The sequence below is a fragment of the Erinaceus europaeus genome, chromosome 6, assembly GCF_950295315.1.
Source record: "Erinaceus europaeus chromosome 6, mEriEur2.1, whole genome shotgun sequence".
Classification (NCBI taxonomy): Eukaryota; Metazoa; Chordata; class Mammalia; order Eulipotyphla; family Erinaceidae; genus Erinaceus; species Erinaceus europaeus.
The window spans coordinates 53,985,147-54,008,344 of record NC_080167.1 but is presented as its reverse complement, the minus strand read 5'-3'; the positions used below and the strand labels follow the sequence as shown (position 1 = coordinate 54,008,344).

Below are 23,198 nucleotides of genomic sequence, written 5' to 3'. Positions count from 1 at the left end.
GAGACTTGGGACATGGCGGGTCGGACCAGGAATCCTGAAGCTTCATTTTCTGAAGGGAATAATTCCTATTTCTCAAAACAAAATGGTCACAGGAGTGAGCTAATGGTTTGGTTTGGTTTCTGTGAGTGTATTGGTTTTGGCTTGTGTTTGCAAACAACAGATAAATGCACCCCAATTCCAGCCAAGAAGGTGGGGGCAGGGAGGGGGGGAATGAGATGATGGGCAGAAATCCAAGTCAGAGTCCGAAGCTTCTAGAAAGCCCTTGGGTCTCTCTGGCCCTGCTCCTCTCCACCTGTGGCTTCCTCCTATGTCTGCTCTGGGAACTGCCTTTCTTCCCTGTGCATGGGGTGGAGGTGGGAGGGCTGACATAGGCTGTGCGACTTCCATGGTCTCTGTGGGAGAAGGAATCTTAGTGGCAGGGTGTGTGTGTGTGTGTGTGTGTGTGTGTGTGTGTGTGTGTGTGTGTGTGTGTGTGTGTATTGGGGGGGGTGTCCAGGGTTTGGAGACATTCAGGTACAAACTCCTCTCCGCCCACCTGCACGCTCCTTCCACTGTGCAGAAGACACAAGAGAGGAGGTGAGAAATGCTAAGGGAGGGGCATCTACTAACCACTGTCCTTGGGCTCTGGGGGTGGGATGGGATGTGTATCCATCCACTAAAGACTTATTGAGCTGCTGCACGGGGGCAGACCTATCGGAATTACCTGCCCTCCAGGAGCTGGGCTCCAGCTGGGAATCAGAGTTGCCCTTGTCAGAAAGCTCATCAACTTCAGAGACAAGTCCCTGTTGTCTGCATGATACTGTAGAATGTTAGGGCTGGGGAACGGAAGGATGCCTTGGACCTTGCTCAGGTTCTCATTTAGTGAGGAATGATGTGAAGCAGAGGCTGGATCAGTCCCTTCATTACCAGTAGGTTAGAGGATGTTGCTTCTTTCTACAGACCAAACCCAGAATTAGACAAAGATGGGCAGACAGAACTGGCACACAGGATGCTACCACAGATGTCATTTGCTGAACACCTAATACATGCTAGACAGTGCTTTAGATATGGAAATAGAGCAGTGAACAGAACCAAGTGTCCAGGGCCAGGAGCTAACTCACTCTGAAGAACATGTGACTCATATGCTTGAGGCCCCAGGTTTGAGCCCAGATACCACATGGGAACCATGGGTAGTACCAGGGGCAGCTCCCTGGGTGGTAGAGCCGTGCAGTGGTGTTTTCCCTCTTGCTATGTGTCTCCCTCTTTATGTTGTCTCCCTGTAAATAAAAATACTGTGAAATAATTATGAAGAAGAAGAGGAGGAGAAGGAAGAGGAGGAAGAAGAAAATAGTCGAGAGGCTTCTCAGCTCTGATATCATGCATATGTGAGACCCAGAATTCATTCCCTCATGCTGCAAAAAAAAAAAAAAAAAAAAAAAAGAAAAGAAAAGAAAGTTTCTGCCATTATGGACTTGATTTCTAGTGAGGGGAGGAACAGACAAACTGGAGGAGGAGGAAGAGGGAAACTAGAAGGTGCTGTCCAGGCCTGTGCTGTTTGCAGGCTGCCATCTGAAGTCATTAAGACCAGGTGATCTCAGCACACACAGTGACTGTGTCCAGTGCTGGAGGTTGGGATACTGAACTCAGTATTGACTCTCCTCAGAGCCTCAGGGAAGAATTCAGCTCAGGCTGCTTCCCAAGGACTGCATTCTCTCTTGGCCTCACTTGGTCCCCTAATCTCCTCTGGTCAGGATATGCGGTCCTCCTGATCACCTCCTTTTTGCCCAGTGACATTTCTGAGGACCCTATCTCCAAATACAGTCACATTCTTTGTGAGGGTTCAGGGGTTTAGGATGTCAACAAAGGAATTGGGCTGGAGGCAGGGGTGGGGTGGGTATAGAGATGCTGTTTAGTTCACTGTAGCATTATAACACAGACCAAAACAGGGTTACAGGATTTGATTGATGGAGTACTATTTTATTTTATTATAAAAGTGTGTGTGTGTGTGTGTGTGTGTGTGTGTGAGAGAGAGAGAGAGAGAGAGAGAGAGAGAGAGAACCAGAGCACTACTCTACTGTTTTTAGTGGTCTGCTTACTTTTGTCTTTCTTGTTTGCCACCATTTGGGGGGGGGGGGTAGGACTCCATACTTGCATAATTCCTACATTCCTTATGGACCCACTGATTGATTGATTGATTGACCTTTTTTGATAGAAGGTGAGAGACAGAGAGAGGAGAGACCTAACAGCACTGTTCCACTGCATGTGAAGCCTACCCCTATGCAGGTGCTCCCATGTGGTGAGCAGGGGCTCAGCCCCAGGTACGGGCACCTGGTTAGGCGAGCACACTAGCAGCCCATGTCTCCAGGGTCATTGCTGGGGCTCAGTGCCTGCACCATGAGTCCACTGCTCCTGGAGGCCATTTTCCCCCTTTTTTGTTGCCCTTGTTGTTGTAGCTATTATTGTTATTGTTGATGTCGTTCATTACTGGATAGGACAGAGAGAAATGGAGAGAGATGGTGAAGACAGAGAGGGGGAGAGAAAGACAGACACCTGCAAATCTACTTCACTGCCTGTGAAGCGACTCCCCTGCAGGTGGGGAGCCAGGGGCTCGAACCAGGATCCCTACGCCAGTCCTTACGCTTTGCATCACGTGCGCTTAACCTGCTGCACTACCACCCATGTTTCTTTCTTTTTTTTTTTTTGGCTCTAATATGAACAGATTGCAAGAATGGGGCAGCCATTGTGTACGAAGCTCTTTTTTTTTTTAAGTATTTGTTATTTTATTTATTTATTCCCTTTTGTTGCCCTTGTTGTTTTATTGTTGTAGTTATTATTGTTGTTGTCGTTGTTGGATAGGACAGAGAGAAATGGAGAGAGGAGGGGAAGACAGAGAGGAGGAGAGAAAGATAGACACCTGCAGACCAGCTTCACCGCCTGTGAAGCGACTCCCCTGCAGGTGGGGAGCTGGGGTTCGAACCGGGATCCTTATGCCGGTCCTTGTGCTTTGCGCCACCTGTGCTTAACCCGCTGCGCTACAGCCCAACTCCCCCACCCATGTTTCTTATCTTCATGGAATGCTGATGAAGGAGCCTAGGACTGCATGCTATACAAGGCATGTACTCAGCCACCAAGCCACAGCTTCATCCAAGGGTAACCATTCTAGAAAGAGGGTGAGGGAAGACATGCCTGATGAAGTCAAATTTGAACAAAAGCTTTATGTGAATGATTAGTTAGTATCTTATAAGTTGCAGTCTGTGAAGGTATTCCAGGTGGGACATGTGAGCACAGACTTGGGCCTGGACATGTATCTAAGCAGTCTGCAGAAAGTAAGAAAATGGGCCTGAGGGAATGAACACTAGAGGATGGGGCTATTTTTGGTTTGGCAGTGACAGAAATCAGAGTCATATGAAGTGATACATGGCAGAAGAGTAAAGTTAAGAATTTGGGGGATTAATATGAGACAACTAGGCTGAAGATTCTGGAAAGTGAGAGGAACAGTGACATGGTCTCTTGGGGGAAAAGAATCTAAAGTCTGCCTTTAGAATGAATGGGAGAGGGGACAGGCTGGTGGTCACCTCAAGCAGGAGGCTATTTTGAGAGTCTGCTGTGTGATCATGAGTCCTGCCCTAGACAGTATTAGAGGGAAAACTTTTTTTTTTAATTAGGGGTGATTTCAAAAGGAAAAATGGACAGAATCAATATGAGCATTCAAATCTCTTGGTTACATGAAATCAGGAAGACTCATTAAGCCATCTGGAAATGGTATCTTAGAGTAGAGTTATGCACATAACTGTAGTTCAGAGGTTGCAGCTATTGAAATGCAGAAGACAGACGCAGCCCACCTTGGATTATAAATGCTGAGCAGATCTCCAGTCTCCAGTGAGTGCAAGTCCCTGGCCATGGTAGCGACTGGAATTTTCTTTGTTCTTTTGTCTGACTTGAATTCTCTCCTAGATCATTAATTATGGGTTGAATGTGATTTCTCCAAATTCCTGTTGACGCCCTAACCCCCAGGACCTCAGAATGAGACTGTATTTGGAGACAGGTCTTTAGAGATGACATTAGCTAAAATGAGGTAGTTATGCAGGCTCTGATCCAATGGGACTGGTGTTCTGTAGAGGTTAGGACACAGACACACACAAAGAGAAGAGCATGTGAGGACACAGGAAAAAGACCTGTGAACCAAAAGAGAAATCTGTGAACCAAAATAGAAATCTCAGAAGAAACTAACCCTACCCACAGCTTGATCTTGGACGTGTAGATTTTGAATAATAAGAATGTAAATGGCTGTTACCTAAGCCCACCATTCTTTGGTTCTTTGTTAAGATGGCTTAGCAAACTTTCACACCAGTGTCTTCTGATAACGTCTTCTGAGCATGTCAGAGAATGCTGGATGAGAATTCTAGAACCTTCTTTGGTCATCCTTTCGACGGGTTTTGCTCACAGCCAGTGTCTGGCCTCTTTACTTCAACTCAAAGACTTTAAGTCCCTTTAAAATGTCATCTACCATCAAGAGGCCACTTTGGTGCACAACACTCAGTTGAGACTGAGCTCTCATCTACTTTTAGATGAAAAATGAGCTTATTTTTACACAAATGAATAATTAAATTAATTGCAGTTGGGGCTAAAAAATTAAATCACTAATGAGTCCAACATTAATAATCAGGAAACAAAGGGAGGGGTGTATTGAGTAGATGACACTGAAAATGAATCTCATGGTCAATCTGAGAGGGAAGATTTTAATTCAGAGTTGCCCCACTCCCAGCCATCCACTGAGAGAACACACCCACCAAGTCCTTGATGAGGAGGAAGAGCCACCATTTGTCATGTCACCAGAGCACTGACTAAGGATAATGACAGATTCTGAGTTGATCAAAAAAGATGATAGATACCCAAGTGGCAAATTTTCATCTTTCCTTTAGTTCTCCCTGCTTGCTTATTTTCAACTCACACCGATAAGTTGTAAAGCTGTGGTGTTTAAGGGGTTCCACTTATTTAGTTATGCTCACATCTTTCTGAGAGACCATGACAGAATGTCACGCTGAACTTTTACATGCTGCCATATTGGAAGCTGGAGTTATTCTAAGAAAGCTGGTGGCAGAGTCCTCAAGGAAAGTAAACCAGCAAGTCATTCTTCTCTCTCATTCAGAAGCTTGTTCCCTTGTTTAAACCACCTGTATTCACTCTTGCATTTTTCTTTCCCTGGCTCCATTCCCTTTTGTGTCAGGAAAGAGTATTTATTTTGTCCCTTTTGTATTATGTGCTGTGCTGTTTACTGCTTTGTAAGAGCAATGTGCCTTCTCTCTCTTGCTGCTGGGAAAGCGTTACCTTTTGAGTGGCTTTTGGTTCCAGGTATTAATGCATGCATCACAGGGAGGGTATTACCATCCACTCATCCCATTTCAAGTTCATTTGCATTGCACAGTACATTTCTCTGTGTTTGTGTGTAGATGTAAGAAGATATGAAAAGCACTCAAATTCATACAGGAATGCATGACCACAGTCTTGGGGAAAATACATAGGTTGTCTCATGAGTGCTGGAAGTGTCTACCTTGTCTCTATTTTAGAGACTGTGAGACTGTATTCAATGACTTACTTTAGGCTGCAGGAAAGAATGATAATGGTTGAAATAAATACTCTTAATTCTAAGTAGGCAGTTACACAGATGGAGAGAAAAGAAGTTTTTCAGTGCTTGCAGTTTACAAGGGTATATTTCAAGTTGTGAATTAAAAAAAAAAAAAAAAAAAAAACCTTACTCATTAACCAGAGAGACAGGAGAGGGAAGACAGAGTGCGAGAAAGGAGACACCAGACCATTACTCCAGCACATGTGATGCTGGGAGTCAAACTCAGAACCTCATGCCTGGGAGACCCAATTTTATCCACTGTGCCCACCTTCTAGGTGGCTCCAGTTGTTCATTTCTTTAGCTGAGCAATTCCTGGTGTTTTTGAATATGTTACCAAATGCATATCCAGTCATATTCTGTTTTCAAAAGTGGAGACAGTTGTGGCTTAGTTAACTTCCCATTTGTTCGCGGTTGTGTTTGCATCATGTGAGAACCAACACTTTAATCCATGGTAATTCGCAGGTCAAAATATTGTAGGCAGGACTTGGGAAAAAATCTGCCAAATAGTTTCAACTTTTTTTTTTCCCCTGCAGCAAGTCACATTTGACTGATCTTCTCAAATTGCATACTAAACAGAAACAGAAATGTGGAATTTATTTGGATTTGTTTTCCCCTGGGGTTGTCACTCCAGTGATCACATTTACTGCGCTTTCAATTCTTATTTGAAAATGAGTTGTCACCTCTTCTGGTTTGAACTCCACTCTCCAATCTTCATCCCCGCTGTTTTTTGCTCACAGACTGTGTTTCCTCAGGGAGTAGCCTGGCCCTCTGATTCAAGATGGCAGCTTTCTTGGAGTGCATTTCCAGATATGCTGGGTCCCTGTGCTCAGCTGGGCTCGGCTGCTGGGGACCCTCACTGAGGAGCATGTCTTCACCCTCTGCAGAGCTGCCTTTGATTTTGATCTGAGGTGCTGTTTTCTTCCCTTCACTGGGTATCCTGGGTTTCCTGCCCTTCACTGGAAACCTTTGAATCCTGTGGTAGGAATGATTCTCTGAGAGACCGATATGCTTCATTTATAAACGATGAGATGAAGGAAACTTGGTTACTGGGGTACACAGAAATGTTTTTGTTCTGTGCAGTGCAGTGTCTACCATCCACCATCTGTGCAGTACTTCTAGTGCAGACCTGTCCACCTTTGTGCCCAGCTCTAGTTCTCTTATCTCTGTTTATCAAGCACTGCTTTCTACGTCTTGTTGTCCTTGTCAGAAACCCAGTGCTTGCTAGGGAGTTGGTGAAGTTTAAGAGTTTATGCAGCTATTCTGTATTCTGTAAGAAATAGACTGTCTATTTCTTATCAGCCTGCAGGGCTGTGGGCAGGATGCTTTCCCACAGATGGAGGGGATGGTTAGCACAGGACATTGACTCAGGTGGTCTTTTTCATCATCTTCTTGGGCAAAAATCTTTGAGGAATTCGTATTCACTTTCAGTAAATGCTGGGGATCCCCTGCCTCTTGCCATGTACACAGAAGAAGGCATTTTGAAAATACAGTGGTTAGGTGGCAGAGCGCTACTCAGCACTAAAGCACAAGACTTGCATGCCTGAGGCCCCAGGATTCCCAGGTTCAAACCCAGCACCATCTTACACTAGCGCTAAGTGATGCTCTGGTGTTTCACTCTTATACAAAAAATAAGCAAAATAAAAGCTTTAAAAATAAAAAGATAAGGGCTGGATCCAGGGTTTAACTTAGCAGCTAGAGTACATACTTTACTATGCATAAGGCCCTGGGTTCTATTCCTAGGTGGTGTCCTGAGGGCTTGAACCTGGTTGCTCACATGGTAAAACAGTAGCCCTTCTGGGTGAGTTCTTTCTCCAGGTCCCTAACAGAAAATATTTTAAATTTTTCTTTCACAAAAGCATCCCTGGATATTCAAGTTTTGCTTCTGTGCCTGTCCCTGGGAAGTTGTCGGAATGGTCCTGTCAGAGCAGCAGCAGGCAACACCAGGCTCAGATACCAAGAATGTCTCTTTCCTTCTGGAGATGAGCTTGAGAAGGGCTAGTGACACCTTACACCCTTTGTGGATGATGACAAGTGGAAGACTTACACCTTGAACAATACAGGAGAAAGACAGTCACAGACCCTAACCTTGATAATACAGGAGAAAGACAGTCACAGACCCTAACCTTGATAGGACCGACTCCTGCTGCCCTTCTTTTCCAGGGAAAGAGAAAGCAGTGAATGAAGTTATGAATGTTGGCACCTGCTCTCCATGAGAAACACTGAAGCGTACAACCACTTTCACTGGATACATAATTGGTTAATTTTGTTTCCACCTCCCCTCCAACTTATCACAGATCTAAAGTACTTCCACAATTTATTTTTTTAGGATTATGGCTGTATAAATAGATACACTGTTCCCAAGAGATTGCCAGTACTAGGAAAAAGCTGATGTGTCAATTTGTGTCAGGACTCCCAAGGGATATCTGTTTGTAGGACATCCTGTTCTTATTTGAAGGTAGGTGACCTTTGCTGGAGTCTCACTCACCTAGGAGTAGAGCAGTGTGTGTCTTCACTTGGTATGGATGCTCCTCCAATTTGATGCTCTCAGAACCAGGTACTTGAATACTAGCTGCCCTTGGCAGGATCTGGCTCTTTTGGTGATTCTCCAACCTCTGCTCTCTGAATACATGCTGCTATTAACTTTTTAAAAACAAAACAGTAAGGGGGCAGCAAAATAGCTCACTTGGATAGTGTGTTGCTTTGCCATGTATACAACCCACGTTCAAGCCCAGCCCCCACTGCATTGAAAAAAACCTTCAATCCTGTGGTCTCTTCCACTCTCTTTCTCTCTCCATATCTGTCTCTGTCTCTCCCTCTCACACTCTCTTCCCTCCATATATAGACATATGACTTTATGTATTGATATATATTGGATACACACACACACACACACACACACACACACACACACACACTAAGGTTACTACACTTATCACAGTTCTTATCACTGCCAACCCGGTTGCTTTGTCTGCTGCACAATTTCTCAGCTGTGTCCCTATGGTAGCTCACTTCTTCTTCTAGCGTTTGCCCTTCTTCCGTAGCCAGTCAACAGCGTCAGGTTGAGCCTGATGTAGCTGCTTGTAGCTGGCTTTGAAAGTGACTGGGATCCATGTGGATTCAGTCGGCTAGGAAGCATCGTCAGTTTCCCCAATGAATGGGTACTCACGAGATGCACCACGGGAAGGTTGATCCAATGCATCCCAGGCTCACTCACTGCCTGTAACTGATGGCAACTGTTCTGAATTTCCTGAATTCACCTGTCTTCTTCTGATGACTTGAGTAATCATAATTGCAGTTTAGGAGGACTTGCATGAGCTTTTTGGTCTCTTTTTAATGTTCCCTTCAGCTCTAGATCAAGTAGAGTCCCAGGAACCAAACATTCTGCCCATGGCAAGTATCATATCTAAGCTAGAGATGTCATCCTTCTAAGCATCAACAGAGCAAGAATTGAACACTAACTCGAAGCTATCCATTGTTACAGGTTCTTGAGTAATGTGCTAACTCACATCTCTGCTTGCCTAGTCCATCATTTTCAGGCAGTATACCTGCCAAACTAGCTTTCTGCCAAATTTCTTTCTTCTCTGTTGAAAACCCCCTAGTGATTATGGTTGTGACTGGGTCTCCTGAGTGATTGCTCTTCTGACTGACTAGAGAGAGCAGCCCTCTCTGTATGACTTTGTGGAAAGTCACCATCCAAAGAAATCCTTCCAGAATAACTAGCTCAATGATTATTAGACACAAACCTTCCAGAGGACAAAGAGCAACCTTCTGATGTTTCCTGCTGGGTTCTAAATCTTAAAGTGTGTTCTATCAAGCACAGTGAATTCAAGTGACCTCACTATGAAACTGCTTCCCTGCTTTGGAGAAGGGTGAAGTGACCTGTGTTTTCAAGTTTTTCCCCTCTTTTTATTTTTATGAAAGAGTATGCATTGGACACTTGAAGAGAGAACGTCCAGTGTTCTATCTTCCATTGTCTAAGTCTATAATGGTCTTTACTTGGTGTCACTCATGTGAACATTGACCATCTGTCTATAGCTCCTTTTATGAGGTCTTGAACTTTACCATCCAGTTCACTCACACATACACTCCTCAGGAGTCCTACAGTAAGCTAAGCTGAGAGCTGATGTGTACTGGGATTCTTGCTACAATTTGGGTGTCATTGTTAACTCAATCTTCAAGCACCCCTATGATATAGGTATCGGTATTATTTTCTTTTTACAGAGAAGGATATTAAGTCTCAGGAAGGCTAAATAGCATTCCAAACCTACTAAATGAGGAAGCCATAATTAAAATGGAGACTCATGTGATTCCAAAGGCAAGAGATAATTCTGCTTCCTTACATAACTCCACAAAGGCCCTACAGTTCTTTAGTCAAGGCTCCTCAAATACCGTAATTCAGAGACCCAGAAATCAAACGTAAATAGCTTATCCAGCCCCTTTCTAAAAACAGACATTGAATGCCTCTTTCTCTAGATGGTCCTTGGGTTTGCTCATTTTCCCCCTTTTGTACAAAAAGTTGTCCCTAGCTACATGTTTCTGGATTTGGACATGAATCTCCTAACTAAGGGTGTGTGTTTTTGCCTGGTAAGAGTCCTATGTGGGGCTATGTTGCTGCCTGGGGGTGCTGGGCAAAGATGAGTGGATAGTGGAGTTTGGCTTGGGGGTGTGTGTGAGTGCAGGAGCCCCTGAGTTCTCCACAAGAGATGGAAAGAATGTGGGAAGAGTGAAAATCACAGGCTCACCACCCAACTCAGATCATGAGTTCTCAGGTTTGACTTCATCATCAGAAAGGTCCCTGAGGCCCGGGTGCAGAAGGAATGGGAATTGGGGACCTGGCATGTTGTTGAGAAATGACTCAGAAGGGGTGTGAGAATTAGATTCCCAGGCCTCCTTCCAAAATTAATACTGAACAGGAGAGGGAGAACGCAAGCATGGTCTCTCTGATGAGAACTGGAGAGAAGCAAAATATTTCTTTAATTGACACATTTTCTATTATTATATACATATAGAGACGATGAGTAATGTGCCATATCAGATGGTTTATTCAAACTGTCAGAATAAAAGCTGATGCGTGAGTAACTTTCCAGAGAACCTTCTGAGAAATCCATGCAGTGGAAAGTGGCAGCATGCAGTCATAAGTGTCTCTGTAACGCCCCCCTCCCCCAACAGTCTTGGGTGGAAACTTTCCCCAAAGTCCATAGGAGGGACATTTCTAGAGGCAAGGAAAGGAAGGCATGACTTCAATTTATTTCACTGCAAAGTCAGGTGTTGTGCATTAGCAGCTTTGCTCAGCCCACAGCAAGAGGGGGATCAGCCAGGGGACCTTCTTCATTATGAATGGTACACACTGAGCATCTTCCCAATCTCAGTCGAACTTTAAGATGTTAGAGCCTTCCTTGCTTTGGTGGCATCAGAGGAAGTAGAAGAGGAAAGACTCCAGTACTGGTAGCAGGATCCTGTGGGTCTTGGGCTGGGCTGTGTTGGTGCCATGCTGCAGAGCTTCCTAGGGAGCTCATGACATGGTTCTGGGTCTGCTCTCAGCCCCACATCTCAGGACTGTGTCTGCAAAGTGAACATTCTTCAGTGGGTACATCCATGTACCTATCTAAAGGTTTAGATGAGAATGTATGTATGTATAGATGTACTCCATCCACTTTTTAAAAACTTTTCTTTCATCCTGCATTGAATTTTCCTTAGCAATCAGAGGTCTGACAGATTTTGACAATTTGGTGCTTATTTTGTTCAAAAATTATTCTTCATTGATAACACTACACCTGACTATTTTGTCCCCTAGATGAACGACCTACCTAGAAACTGTTGGTAAAATAACTACTGTGCTGGAGAAAGAACTTCCTACATGTTTGGTGCTTAAACATATATGCAATCAGGGCAGATTGTGTGTGGTTTGGCAGGAGAGGGCAGGCCTTGTATATGTGAGACCCTGTGTTCAATCTCGTGTCAAATGAAAGCAACAACAAAAATGGTGGAACAGTCCTCTGGCCTCTTTCACAATAAAAATAAAGTAGCTTTATGAACAAAACCATTCTGAAATAGATGTATAATTATGCCCAAGAGACAGACATATATTTATAAAAACCACTGCCCTGAAATAAAAGTGAGAGGTCTGGGACGTGGGCAGGGCTGTTTTCTAGGCAGGGGACAGTGGGTGTCTGGGCAGCCAGCCTGAGAGAGTGTGGAGACCAGGCCAACCCAGAACCCTTGGCAACGTGTGAATCCTCCCTGGAAAGACCTGAAGGAGCTTCTGACAGTCCTTCTAAAAGGATCAGTGAATCTTGGTTTCCTTCTGTCTGCTCATTTGACTTTACTGTGTTCTGAAACAGAGGGTAGGAAAGAGAGGAGGAAACAGTCCATGCAGGGCAGGGTGTGGGCCCAGGGGAAGGGCACCCATGCCATGGAGACTGCAGAGGGATCACAGGCCTCCCTGCTGTCACTGGGAATGGTATTGTTTGCTTGCTGTAGCCCTGTTTGTCCCTGCTGCTCATTTCAGATTCTCACCCTGATGTGATAAGTCATCCTCTTCCCAACCATCATCCCAGTATTGACAAGCAAATGTCACCCATATTTGATTGACATCCATTGCTCCAGAATACACAAGTGTGATTTACAAATCAATCCTCCTTGTTTATTTCAAGCTGTTCTGGTGTGTCTTGTGGGTGCCTTGGTGGGATAACTTGCCTCACATGTTGGGTGTGTGTTTCTGGGGGTGTGTGTCTATTAATATTATCAATTCAGGCTCTTTCTCTCGTTTTCCTATGGTGGGGGAAGGGCTCTCCTTTCTCATATTCCCTTACCCCTCTCCCCCATCATAGTTGTAGGAACTGTTGGGGGAGAGGACTTATAGGAAAATATCTGGCTACCAGCTTTTAGCTTGGCACTTCTGCAGACATTCTGGCCATTGATTCTTCCCCCTGCCTGGAGCGCCCTTGGGGGCTGCAACCCCAGGCTCAGTGGCAGTGGCTTGCTCACACTCATGTGCACTCAACATTTGTGGCACTTGTGCAAAGACCCAGCCCCGCCCCTTTGCCGAGGTGGACCTGCCCACAGAAAAATCCTTGGGACATGTCCTTTGGCCCTTTGACACATTTCATTGCCAGGGCTCTGCGTAACTAACATCTCGCCTCCTTCTAGAAGGAAAGCCTGTAAGGTTACAACAAAATCACATCTGCCATCTGGCAAATGCGAGAGGGCCCTGCACTCTTCAAAGTGGCATCTCAGAGACAGCACCTGCAGGCCCCATGGTGGGAGAGCCAGCCCCTCCTTTCAGCCCTCACCCCATCCTTTGGCTGTGGCTGCAGGCAGTAGGGAGCCAGGGGGCTTCAGGTGTGACCCTGGAGTCCAGAGGATGCTGACACCCCCCCCCCCCGGGTCCTGCCATGGCCAGGACTCCGCAAGGGAAAGAAAGAGCACTGTGCATACATGTGCAGGGGGCGGGGGGGGGGGGAGGCCGAGAGAGAGGGAAAAAAAAAAAACCACATTGTCAGAGTAATGCCAAACTCTGTCTGAGTGGGATGAGCAGAGCAGATGCTGCAAGGAGATGCCAAAGCGGCTCCCCTTCCTCTGCGCCTGGGCTGCCTATAAATTGCTCGGGCGCGCGTTTGTCAGCCTCCTCTCTGCTGGCAGGTGGTGCCCGGGCCGCGTGTGCGCTCAGTCTCCTTGGCGCTCGGCTCCGGGCAGCGAGGCTCCTGCCCGGCTGTGCGCACAGCTCCCGCGCGTCGACCCCGCAGACCCCGCAGACCCCCGGCTCCGGGGGCGGCCTGGCCCCGCTCACCGCGGCCCGCGGAGCTCCGGGGGCGCCTCACTGAGCGGCGGCGTGTGCAGAGGAAGAAGGCGAAACGAAGGCTGGGGCAGGGGCCCGGGCAGGGGCTGGGGCCCGGGCAGGGCAAGCGCAGAGGAGCGGCGGCGGCGGCGGCGGCGGCGGAGGGAGGGAGCAGAAGGCAACTTCGGGCGGGAAGTTGCGGGGAACCAGCGCAGTCGGCACATCAGGAAAAGTCGATCGCGGCCGCGGCGGCATAAAAGTGAGAGCGGCCGGCCAGAGAGGCCGGCGAGGCGGCTCAGCCACAGGTGCCCCCGGGAGCCCGCACCCCGCACCCGCACCCGCACCCCGCCCCCACCCAGCTCGGGACCCGGCTCCAGTCACTCCGCGTCCGAGCGCCCCGCCGCCGCCACCGCCGCCGCCGCGGGGGGAGCCGAGCGGGAGCCCCGCGCTCAGGAGGGAGCGGCCGGGGGCACTCTGGGGCTCGCAGGAGCTCGTGTTTTCGGCTCTGAGAAGGTCCCCGCCCAACCTTCAAAATTTTGTCCAAAGGCAGACAAGAGGATCGCCCCGCGCTGAGCCGGCTGGTGGGCAGCAGGAGGCGCCTGATAGCCGCCGGGGCGCTGGGGGTGGTGATGGTGCTGCTGCTGGTCATCCTCATCCCGGTGCTGGTGAGCTCGGCGGGCACGTCGGCGCACTACGAGATGCTGGGCACCTGCCGCATGGTCTGCGACCCCTATGGCGGCACCAAGGCGCCCAGCACGGCCGCCACGCCCGACCGCGGCCTCATGCAGTCGCTGCCCACCTTCATCCAGGGCCCCAAAGGCGAGGCCGGCCGGCCGGGCAAGGCGGGCCCGCGGGGCCCCCCCGGGGAACCGGGACCTCCGGGCCCCGTGGGCCCCCCGGGTGAGAAGGGCGAGCCGGGCCGTCAGGGGCTGCCGGGCCCGCCGGGGGCGCCGGGGCTGAGCGCGGCCGGGGCCATCAGCGCGGCCACCTACAGCACGGTGCCCAAGATCGCCTTCTACGCCGGCCTCAAGCGGCAGCACGAAGGCTACGAGGTGCTCAAGTTCGACGACGTGGTGACCAACCTGGGCAACCACTACGACCCCACCACGGGCAAGTTCACCTGCTCCATCCCCGGCATCTACTTCTTCACCTACCACGTCCTGATGCGGGGGGGCGACGGCACCAGCATGTGGGCCGATCTCTGCAAGAACAACCAGGTGAGCAGAGCGCGACCAGGTGGGTGCGCCGCGCGGCGCGGGAGGAGACCCGGGGGAGGGGGAGGCGGAGACGGGGGTCCTGCGCCCAAGAGGTCACCCCGGGGCGTGCAGAGGCTGCTCCCCAGCCCAGCACCCGGGCCCAGGCTGAGCGCCACTCGGGAGGGGGCGGAAAGAACCGAGCCCCGGGACCCCAGCAGCACAAGGTGCAGCTCAAGCTTTGCCTGAAAGACTAGGGCTGGAAGAGTGCAGAATGGGGGTGCCAGGGTGAGAAATCGGAGGGAGAGAGAAGGGACCCAGCCGCGAGGGTCCCGGGAAACCACAGGGAGCCAAGTTCAAGTTGCTTAGTTTTCAGCGGATGGAGAAGGAACAGGTGGAGAGGTAATGGGTGTTGAAAACAAAAAGGGGAAAAGTTGAAGCTCCTGGGTGTAAATGATGCAACCCGCGCTCACACGCAGAACACAAACTCCACCTGGCTTAGGAGGGCGGGCAGGTGGCAGTGCGGGCAGGGGCCAGCACCCAGCAGGGGACTGTGTGCCTAGCACCTGCGGGGACAGTTTTCCAGAGGCACCCAGGCTGGGGCCTGCCCTGAGGCCAAGGCCTCGGCTATGAAATAGTCCTGGGGACTTGCTCTCCCCAACTGCTTAGCTAGGACAGCCACCACCTGGCTGCAGTTTCCTGCTGGTGCCACTTGACCGTTTGTATGAGAACTTTAGGGTCATTGCCAAACCGATTGTCTGATCTCTTACTCAGAGGAGGAAAACCATAGTTGTAAGCACCTCAAAATGTAATCAGACTCCGCATCCCCAGAATCAACAGCCGCTCAGAGTGTAGCCTTGCAGCCAAATAGGCTGAGTTGAGAGCTGAGACAGTAACTTTGCTTTCTGGGTGGTTTAGGGAACACTCCTCTCAGCAGGAGTCATTCACTCCGGGGAATTCCGGACATTGTAAGATAGAATCCAGGCTTCTGTCAAACATCCCCAAGACAGGATTTCTTCTAAACACCCCCCCCCCATCAGAATGCTTTCCAAGACAAATCTAACCACAGAAGAGAAAGCACAAAAGGTTCCATTCCTTCCCCTTTCCACCACCCTCCCTGCTAAAGGAATCTCAAAAAAGAAAATAGCTTAAGGGACCCTCAGGAGTCACAGAACAAAAACAAGCAAAGCAACAAATAGCCAGTGGGAGGCACAGAGTTGTTGAATATAACTATTATGCACGAAAATAATATTAAGATAAAGTTATTCAGAGAGCAAGGGGGTAGTTATAGGTAAATGGCTCCAAAGGGCATGACTCACAGTACTAAAATAGAACCATTGTGTCATCTTTACAGAATGGCTTAGGAAAGGACCCCTCAGTAGGCAGCCATGAGGCGCCTATTTATTTACAAATTGGTTGTCTTCTGACTCAAACATTAGATCTGGAAAATGCTAGTGGGCAGAAGAGGTGTTTTTAGATGTGAAAATTAAAATGGAGCAAGATTTAAGCTTTATCAGCATAATGTATGGCAACACTCAAATCTCTAAATGTCTGCAAGTTGCAACTGCTTAGAAACACACACACACACTCACAGAAAGGGACACTTCAGTTAGTTGCATTGTTCCTGTCTAGACTGCAGAGACTAGGCATGTTACATGGATGCCAAGAAAATCATTTCAGGTTAGGTGTCTGTGTGCATTTTGGTTTTTAAATTATGTCATTGTCTGGAGTGTGCTTGCCCTCTTTGTATCATTCTAGCGTGAGGACCAGGGGGAAAAATGAGGCAAAAGACTGGACCTGATACTGTATGGTGCTTTTCACTGGCATTATTAAGCTACTACTTCTGTAAAAGATGTGCAACAAGTAATTTAGGGGGGAAAATAGTGAATAGCTGCAAACAAATTATTACCGCGTTCAGCACGAGCTGATTTCGAAGAAGATCACGACAATATTTTGCGAAGTCTGGTCTGCAGACAGTGGTTATGAAAGAGAAATCTTCCCAAATTGTTTCTTAAGACTACTAAATAGATGCTTTACCCTTGATTTTCAGCTATACTCTTGTCTGATCACTTCTCAAAGTGGCATCCACCTCTTGGAGCTGACCTGACCTAATTTGTTTTCATAAAAGACAAAGTCTAAAAGACCCTCCTCACTGTCCATGGATTAAGTGGATTTTGCGATATACAAAAATTAAACTTAAAAAATGCAGTCTGTGCTAAGACAGAAGAGTCTCCCTGGACCATAACCATCTGAGCACCATTTTTATTTATGCTTTGTGTTAAATGCAGGATCACAGATGGGAACATCAATGGCCAGTAAATTAACCTGATGTGCCACTTAACCTTTTGTTTATGGTTGCACAGAAGTACAAAGAAAATGAAATTAGGAGAACATCAGTAGCAATTAATTAAATTAGCAAATGTTACCATAAATATTGTCTTTAATGATAAGCCCCCATAATGAGGTAATGCTGAAGCTGCATAGCCTATTGCATTCTCACAAACATGCCACTAAGAGGCCATGGTTCTCAGATTCCCCGTGAAACCATCAACCCAAACTGAATCTTTGTTGAGAGCCCATGACAGTGCATATTAGAGGGAAAAACTTAAACTCAAGTAGCTTTACTGAGAGACAGGGAAGGTTTTTAATATGTCCATATACTTTTTTTTTTTTTGCAGAAAACTCAAAGAGAAAATGATGAACATAAACACTGCAGTAGCAGTATAACAAGCCAGTGGAATAAACATGAAAATGGGTTCAGGATTTGAACTATAAAACAATTAGAATCCCATTTTTACTCTGAGAATTTATTAGTTATAGCGCCAGTGTATGTGAAATATATTGGCAAGAATGAAGAGTCTGTGTGTTGCAATTTGTTTATCAGAGAAATTAGTGGAATGTCAAATGAGTTAATGGGGGGGCAGGGAGCTGAAAACCAGTATTAAAGTCTAAGCAGAATTTAAATAGTTACCTTACAATATGAAAAGATATTAGAGTGCATCTATGTAGAGATGAGTACATGGGGCTGAAGAAAGGATGCATCTTATTCCAGAGAAAATGCTGAAACCAGTGCACATTTAGGAACCTGAAAATAGCCTCCAGGGTAGATGCATTACTTTCCTCAATAGTTTGATGGCTTAAAGGAAGAATTGTCGAAAGTCACAGAGCTAGATCTTACAGTCTGAAATTTCAATTCCCATTTTACTTTTAGAGTATGGTCTGGTCAACAGGCATGTGAAAATTAGGCAAAGTACACTGGGGTAAAGCAGTTTTCTAATTGGGAAAGTCTTATAGTCCAGTATAGGCTAAAAGCTTAAGAAGCACTTTCATTAAAAAGCAGCCACATTGGCTTTATCCAACAAAGGAATCTTAGGGTAACCTTCCAGTCTTTGGAATCACACTAATGCATTTGCAGATGTTTATGGTCTCACCTACTGAGTTGACAGTGATGACATTTACATGGGTTATCGCTATTCCTTATAGAATAAAAACTACATTACCTATACATGTTTATATATGTATCTATGTAAGATTACGATCTCTAAATTCAGTGGTTTTGTTGAGTCCTGCTTCTCATATGCCTTCCTACAGAGAAAAGCCTCAATGCACAATACCCATATACTGCACCAAATGCACCAAATGCAATGTGCATCTGGTTCTTAATAATAGCTGTGAAACTTACTTTGGATTGATCTTTAATTAATATATTACTAATATATCGAATTACTAGTTTGCATTTTAATTTTTTCTCACCCATTAAAAATCCACACATGAAAATATCAGGTCAAAAGAGAACTCTCTTCCTTGGAGAGTCTCCCCACCCCCAGAATTAACAGCTAGATGAAATTAATGAATCAGAGCATTCAACTACTACAAACTTATGACTAATTCTCGGGAAGTATTATTATTATTATTTAAATTGTATTATTCCTTAATGGTCAAAACAGATCACCTCACTAAATTGGTGTATCCTTTTGAGCCAGTGCTTCTGAGCTTAAATACATGGTATATATTACTTTCATTCTATTTATGTCAGTTAGCAGTGTTAAGCAATTCTTAATCCTTTAAGCCCTTTTCTCCTTTGGCTATGTGATATACAGAGAGAAAAAAATTTAAATACTACTCAAATTACTTTACTAGTTCAGCAGTGTCAAAGAGCCTTCTCCTTTTTTAACATTTCAGCATTAATGCAAGAACACACCACATGAAAATTTAATTTGAAAACCTGTCATTTAAATTTTGAAAGGAGTGCATGAAAATTCCTGACATTTCATTTCCCTCATTTTGCCAAGTGATAAAACCCAGCCTATTGTACCCCAAGCCATGCATTATTACTAGTACAGGTTTACAAAACCACTAAATCACTTTGCTATGCTATTTGGGAAAAATATCATTAGGGTACAACAGAAACAAGCCACAAAGTAGAAGATGTTTTATGGAAATAAATCAAATGCAAGTCTGCCTGTTGAAAGATTTTCCAGGGGAGAATCAAAATGTATCAATATGACTGAGACCTAATGTGAGCTGAATATGTGGTAGGATGTCCGTGTGAGTTGATATGATAGGTGGTTTGGCTATTTGCAAATGTCTGTCAACTCACTAATGAGATCACAGGCTCAACATGCATAGGTTAGAAGCAAACCCCAGCTCAAAGCAAACCACAGATTTGGACTCTATCTAAATATTACAGGGAATACATACATGCAGATCACTTAGGAAGTTTAGAGAGCTTGAATCACACAACTTTAGTTCTTCAACTTATAGATATGTTGAGATTAAATAACTGATTCAAGTGTACCTATCATAATTAGCTGAAAAGAAAGGACACAGATATGAGAGAACTCTGAAAACTTGGATAGAGCCAGATCTACTTAAGCACCTGGTAAAAGGGACTTCACTTGAATAAGGTCTCAAAGACTCCAAATCAAAAAGCTTTCTTCTGTGTCCTCCCCCATACCCCGCATCCCCACCACTCCCTAGTGTGTTGCAGAGTTAGAAGGTTGGTATTTCTGAGTCTTTGTCTTCTGTGGATCTCATCTCTAGTAATCATGGGAACCAATTCCAATTTTGACTTATGTTCTAGGCTTCCAGACATCTGGCTGGAGTATCACTGGTTAGCTTAAACTGAAATGTAGAAAATATTAATGATATTCTTATGTCAAGAAATGCGAGAATACAGGCATTCAATGAATTGCATTCCTAGTGATTTAGGAAGGGAATAAGTTGTGCACTGTTTGTAACGTAAGAATCAGCAAAGATTTGAGAAGCATCCTTCAAGAAGACACTTAGCTTCTCCTCCCCTCCTCCCAGCAATGTAGTTGAAACTGTCCCAGAGATCTCCTCATGAAGCTCCCAGACCAAGGTGGATGTTCTGTGTCAAGTTCTAGGCTGCAGTACAAAGTCTGTTTGAGATGCTGTGTGAATGCCAGAGAACGAGAGAGAGAGAAATTGACAAGTTCTAATTCCTTTCTCTTTTGTGTAGGTGCGTGCTAGTGCAATCGCCCAAGACGCCGATCAGAATTACGACTATGCCAGCAACAGTGTGGTTCTTCACTTGGAGCCAGGAGATGAAGTCTACATCAAGTTAGACGGCGGGAAAGCCCATGGAGGAAACAACAACAAATACAGCACATTCTCTGGATTTATCATTTATGCTGACTGATGAGACAGAAGCTTAATTCCACGCTGAGTTTGGACTCTGGATTTGGCTGGCTCGTGTCTGTGAAGCAGAGATCCCCAGGGGATGTCAGTTGTGGGGCGCCTCCATTGTGTATATGTGGGGAAATCCAGTGCTACCTGACTCACATCTGTATACTCAGAAACATTGTGTAAAAAAAATATTAAAAGCAAGATAAGCAGATGTGTGATCCTCTACCGCCAAAGCAAATATTCGTTATCGTTAGTGTCCATGTGAATGACGTCCTATATAGATCACAAATTTTTATAGAGAAATCTAAGACACTGAATTATTTCTTCAATATATATGATACTTTGGTGTACTGTGATCTTGCTGCTTTTATCCATATGTCAGCTTTGGTTCTCGTGAGTTTACCTGCTTATTATGATATTTGGAATCCATTCATAGTGTGGGGGCAGAATGATTTTGACCCTGCAGGAGAAGGTCTGATTGAATTAATGCTGCTTGTCCCCAAAGAAATTGTTTGCCTTGTATTCTTGTTAGCTCTAGAGCTAGACATGGGAATGATTCAACTTCAAGCCTTAACCTGGACTTTTCTGGATCTGAGGGAATTCCCAAGCCTACGGATCATTTTCACCTTTTCTTTTTCTTATGAATTTCCCCCCTCTCTTTTCTAGTGATAGTCTTTAAAGGTAGAAATCTTTGCAGTTGTATCATAGGATTATCTTCTTAGTGTGAAAATGTGTAACTATGTATGGTATTTAGAAAATCCCCTCTGTGTCCATTTTGTCAGTAGAATACATTTAGATTGACTTGGAAAGTCAGAGAATTTTATTCATTGGTGTTAAATCAGACTGAAGCATTTTGCCTTCTTTGGAACAAAAGATTATTCATAACCCAATGCACAAAGGTTTAATTTGAGCTACTACATGTGTTGCCAAGGGGACATTAAGTAAGGCCTTCCAACAGTTACTACCTGTTAGTGGCCCAAGGTTATTTCAAAATGAACAATTCCACATATAACTAGTATGACAAGTGTATATATTTTATACAAATGTTTGCTACATATATGTAGCATTTCATCTAACACATATATACATACATACACATATACTTGTAAGATGAAATATAATATACATATGGCTGCAGACCATAGGCAGAGTGGCTATGCAGCCACAAACATTTACTTTAAAAAATATGTATATGTGCACACACATATAAATTATTTGACTTATTTTGGAATGAAATCTATTTTGAATGACAAAATATATATGAAGTATCAAAGAAACTACATGACTGTAAGAAAATTATACCCAGAAAATTATATTAAGTTAAAATGCCCTATATGCCCTGTGACTGTAAACTAAGGTTATGGTTTCTTTATTAGCATCTACCAATCAATACTTGTAGTGCATCTTCTGGCAGGCAGGCTGCTCTTACCAGGACTGCAGAAGCAAAACAGAAGTTGCTATGTTTATAAATTACATGCATTTGATTTATCAATTTCTTTCTTTCTCCTCCTGCTCCCCAGGTAAATTGAAGCCAATATAGTGCAGTAGATTTGGAGACTAATGCAGATCCTCTTACTTTGGTTACATCACACTGCCCAAAGTCAGCTCTTTAATCTAAGAAAAAGATTTAAAAATGCATGTTGATATATCCTAACTACCAGACAACTTTCACTGTTATGATGAAAAATCTGTTTCTTTCTCAGTTGCCTTTGAAGTCTCTGCTGAGTGGATATCAAAAATAAGAGATTTAAAAATTTACTCTCTCTTTTAACTGATGAAGGACATTTGCATTTAAAGGAATTAGCTTGTTCTGGCTCACTTCTGTTTGGCACTGTGTATTTTAATCTACAGAAAACACTATCATCTTTGAGCCATAGAAATATCTTTTGTTTAGCAAATCTTAACTTCCCAAAAGAGTTACGCATTGTGTTCCTGTCCGAAGTTGTGGTTTGCTTTGCTTGGTCTGAGGACCTGCCATGATTTATCTGGTGCAAACAGTCTCTTCATTAGGAATAATTTCTGCTTTAATTTGGCTCTTCTGATAGGTAAGATAATTCCTAAAGGAATCAAAATAATTTGATTTCTATTTGACAATATGTATTTATCTAAAAGGAGTTGTCAATAAGAACTTAGAGATTTTTTTGTTTGCTTGTGAGGATTCAACCAAAAGTTAACAAGTGAGGATTCAACCAAAAGTTCATTTATAAACAGGCAGTGCATATCAACTAAGAGTTTTTTTCTTTAAAGAAAATTGGCTTTATTTACATCAAAATCAGGTCTCTGTACCTTTTAAGGAATAGGCTTTAGAGTCAAACCGTCATTTCTAATAGGTCTGACCTTTTCTTTGCAGAAGAAATAAGCTTTAGTTTCTCTGTTTAAGCCCAAGGTAAAGGAAATAAAGGGAATATATATAAGGCAAACATTTCTCTTTTTTGCATTATATCTTATTGATTAAATTGTGGCCTTTGTTATTATAAATGTAATGATTCATTAAACTATATTATGTAATATATTTTGACTTTTAAGATTGAATTTGTACCAGTTAGTACTGTTACCTGAAAACTGTCATGAGAACTTTTCATAACAACGAAATCCATACTAAAATTGAATATAGAAAGTCAAAGGCAACACATTTCATTTAGTATATGCATATATAGTTGGGTGGGCACTGTATGACTAACCTGCCACAATAATTTTATCCTCGTGAATTAGTAATTATATCACAGTATCCTTTGGGGGAGAAAAACTCTCAGAACTTAACTTTCATTGCTGCAGAAGCTATTTTAAAGTGCCACATTATCCATTAAGCATTAATTAAAGAACAGCAGGATAATTAGTAGGATCATCAATATTACAGGAAATACTAGATTTTTCTGGAAGGGGGTGATCTAAGTAGAACCACTTTAAATTTTCTCATGTCATGTAGCTGATAGTCTAGTGAACCAAAACAAAGGAAACCCCCACATAAGAGATG

General features: G+C 44.6%; 2 protein-coding genes across 4 annotated transcripts in view; one reads left to right on the top strand and one right to left on the bottom strand.

The window, feature by feature from the left end:
* The window catches only part of PTER (phosphotriesterase related), a 97,553-nt gene that overhangs the window by 4,125 nt on the left and 70,230 nt on the right, over window positions 1–23,198 (bottom strand). Inside the window, exon 5 of one of the 3 annotated variants that reach the window (XM_060192226.1) lies at window positions 10,625–11,167. The exons of the other annotated variants lie outside the window; for them this stretch is intronic. Within the exon in view, the coding sequence (XP_060048209.1) occupies window positions 11,143–11,167 (25 nt within the window). The 3' untranslated portion in view covers window positions 10,625–11,142. Of the gene's footprint in view, window positions 1–10,624; window positions 11,168–23,198 lie in introns of those variants that run through there. 3 annotated transcript variants of the gene reach the window in all.
* C1QL3 (complement C1q like 3) lies at window positions 13,269–22,736 on the top strand. Its single transcript, XM_007526174.3, has 2 exons — window positions 13,269–14,599; window positions 20,058–22,736. Exons 1-2 carry the CDS (start codon window positions 14,012–14,014, stop codon window positions 20,235–20,237), a joined length of 768 nt encoding a protein of 255 aa, XP_007526236.1. The 5' UTR covers window positions 13,269–14,011; the 3' UTR covers window positions 20,238–22,736.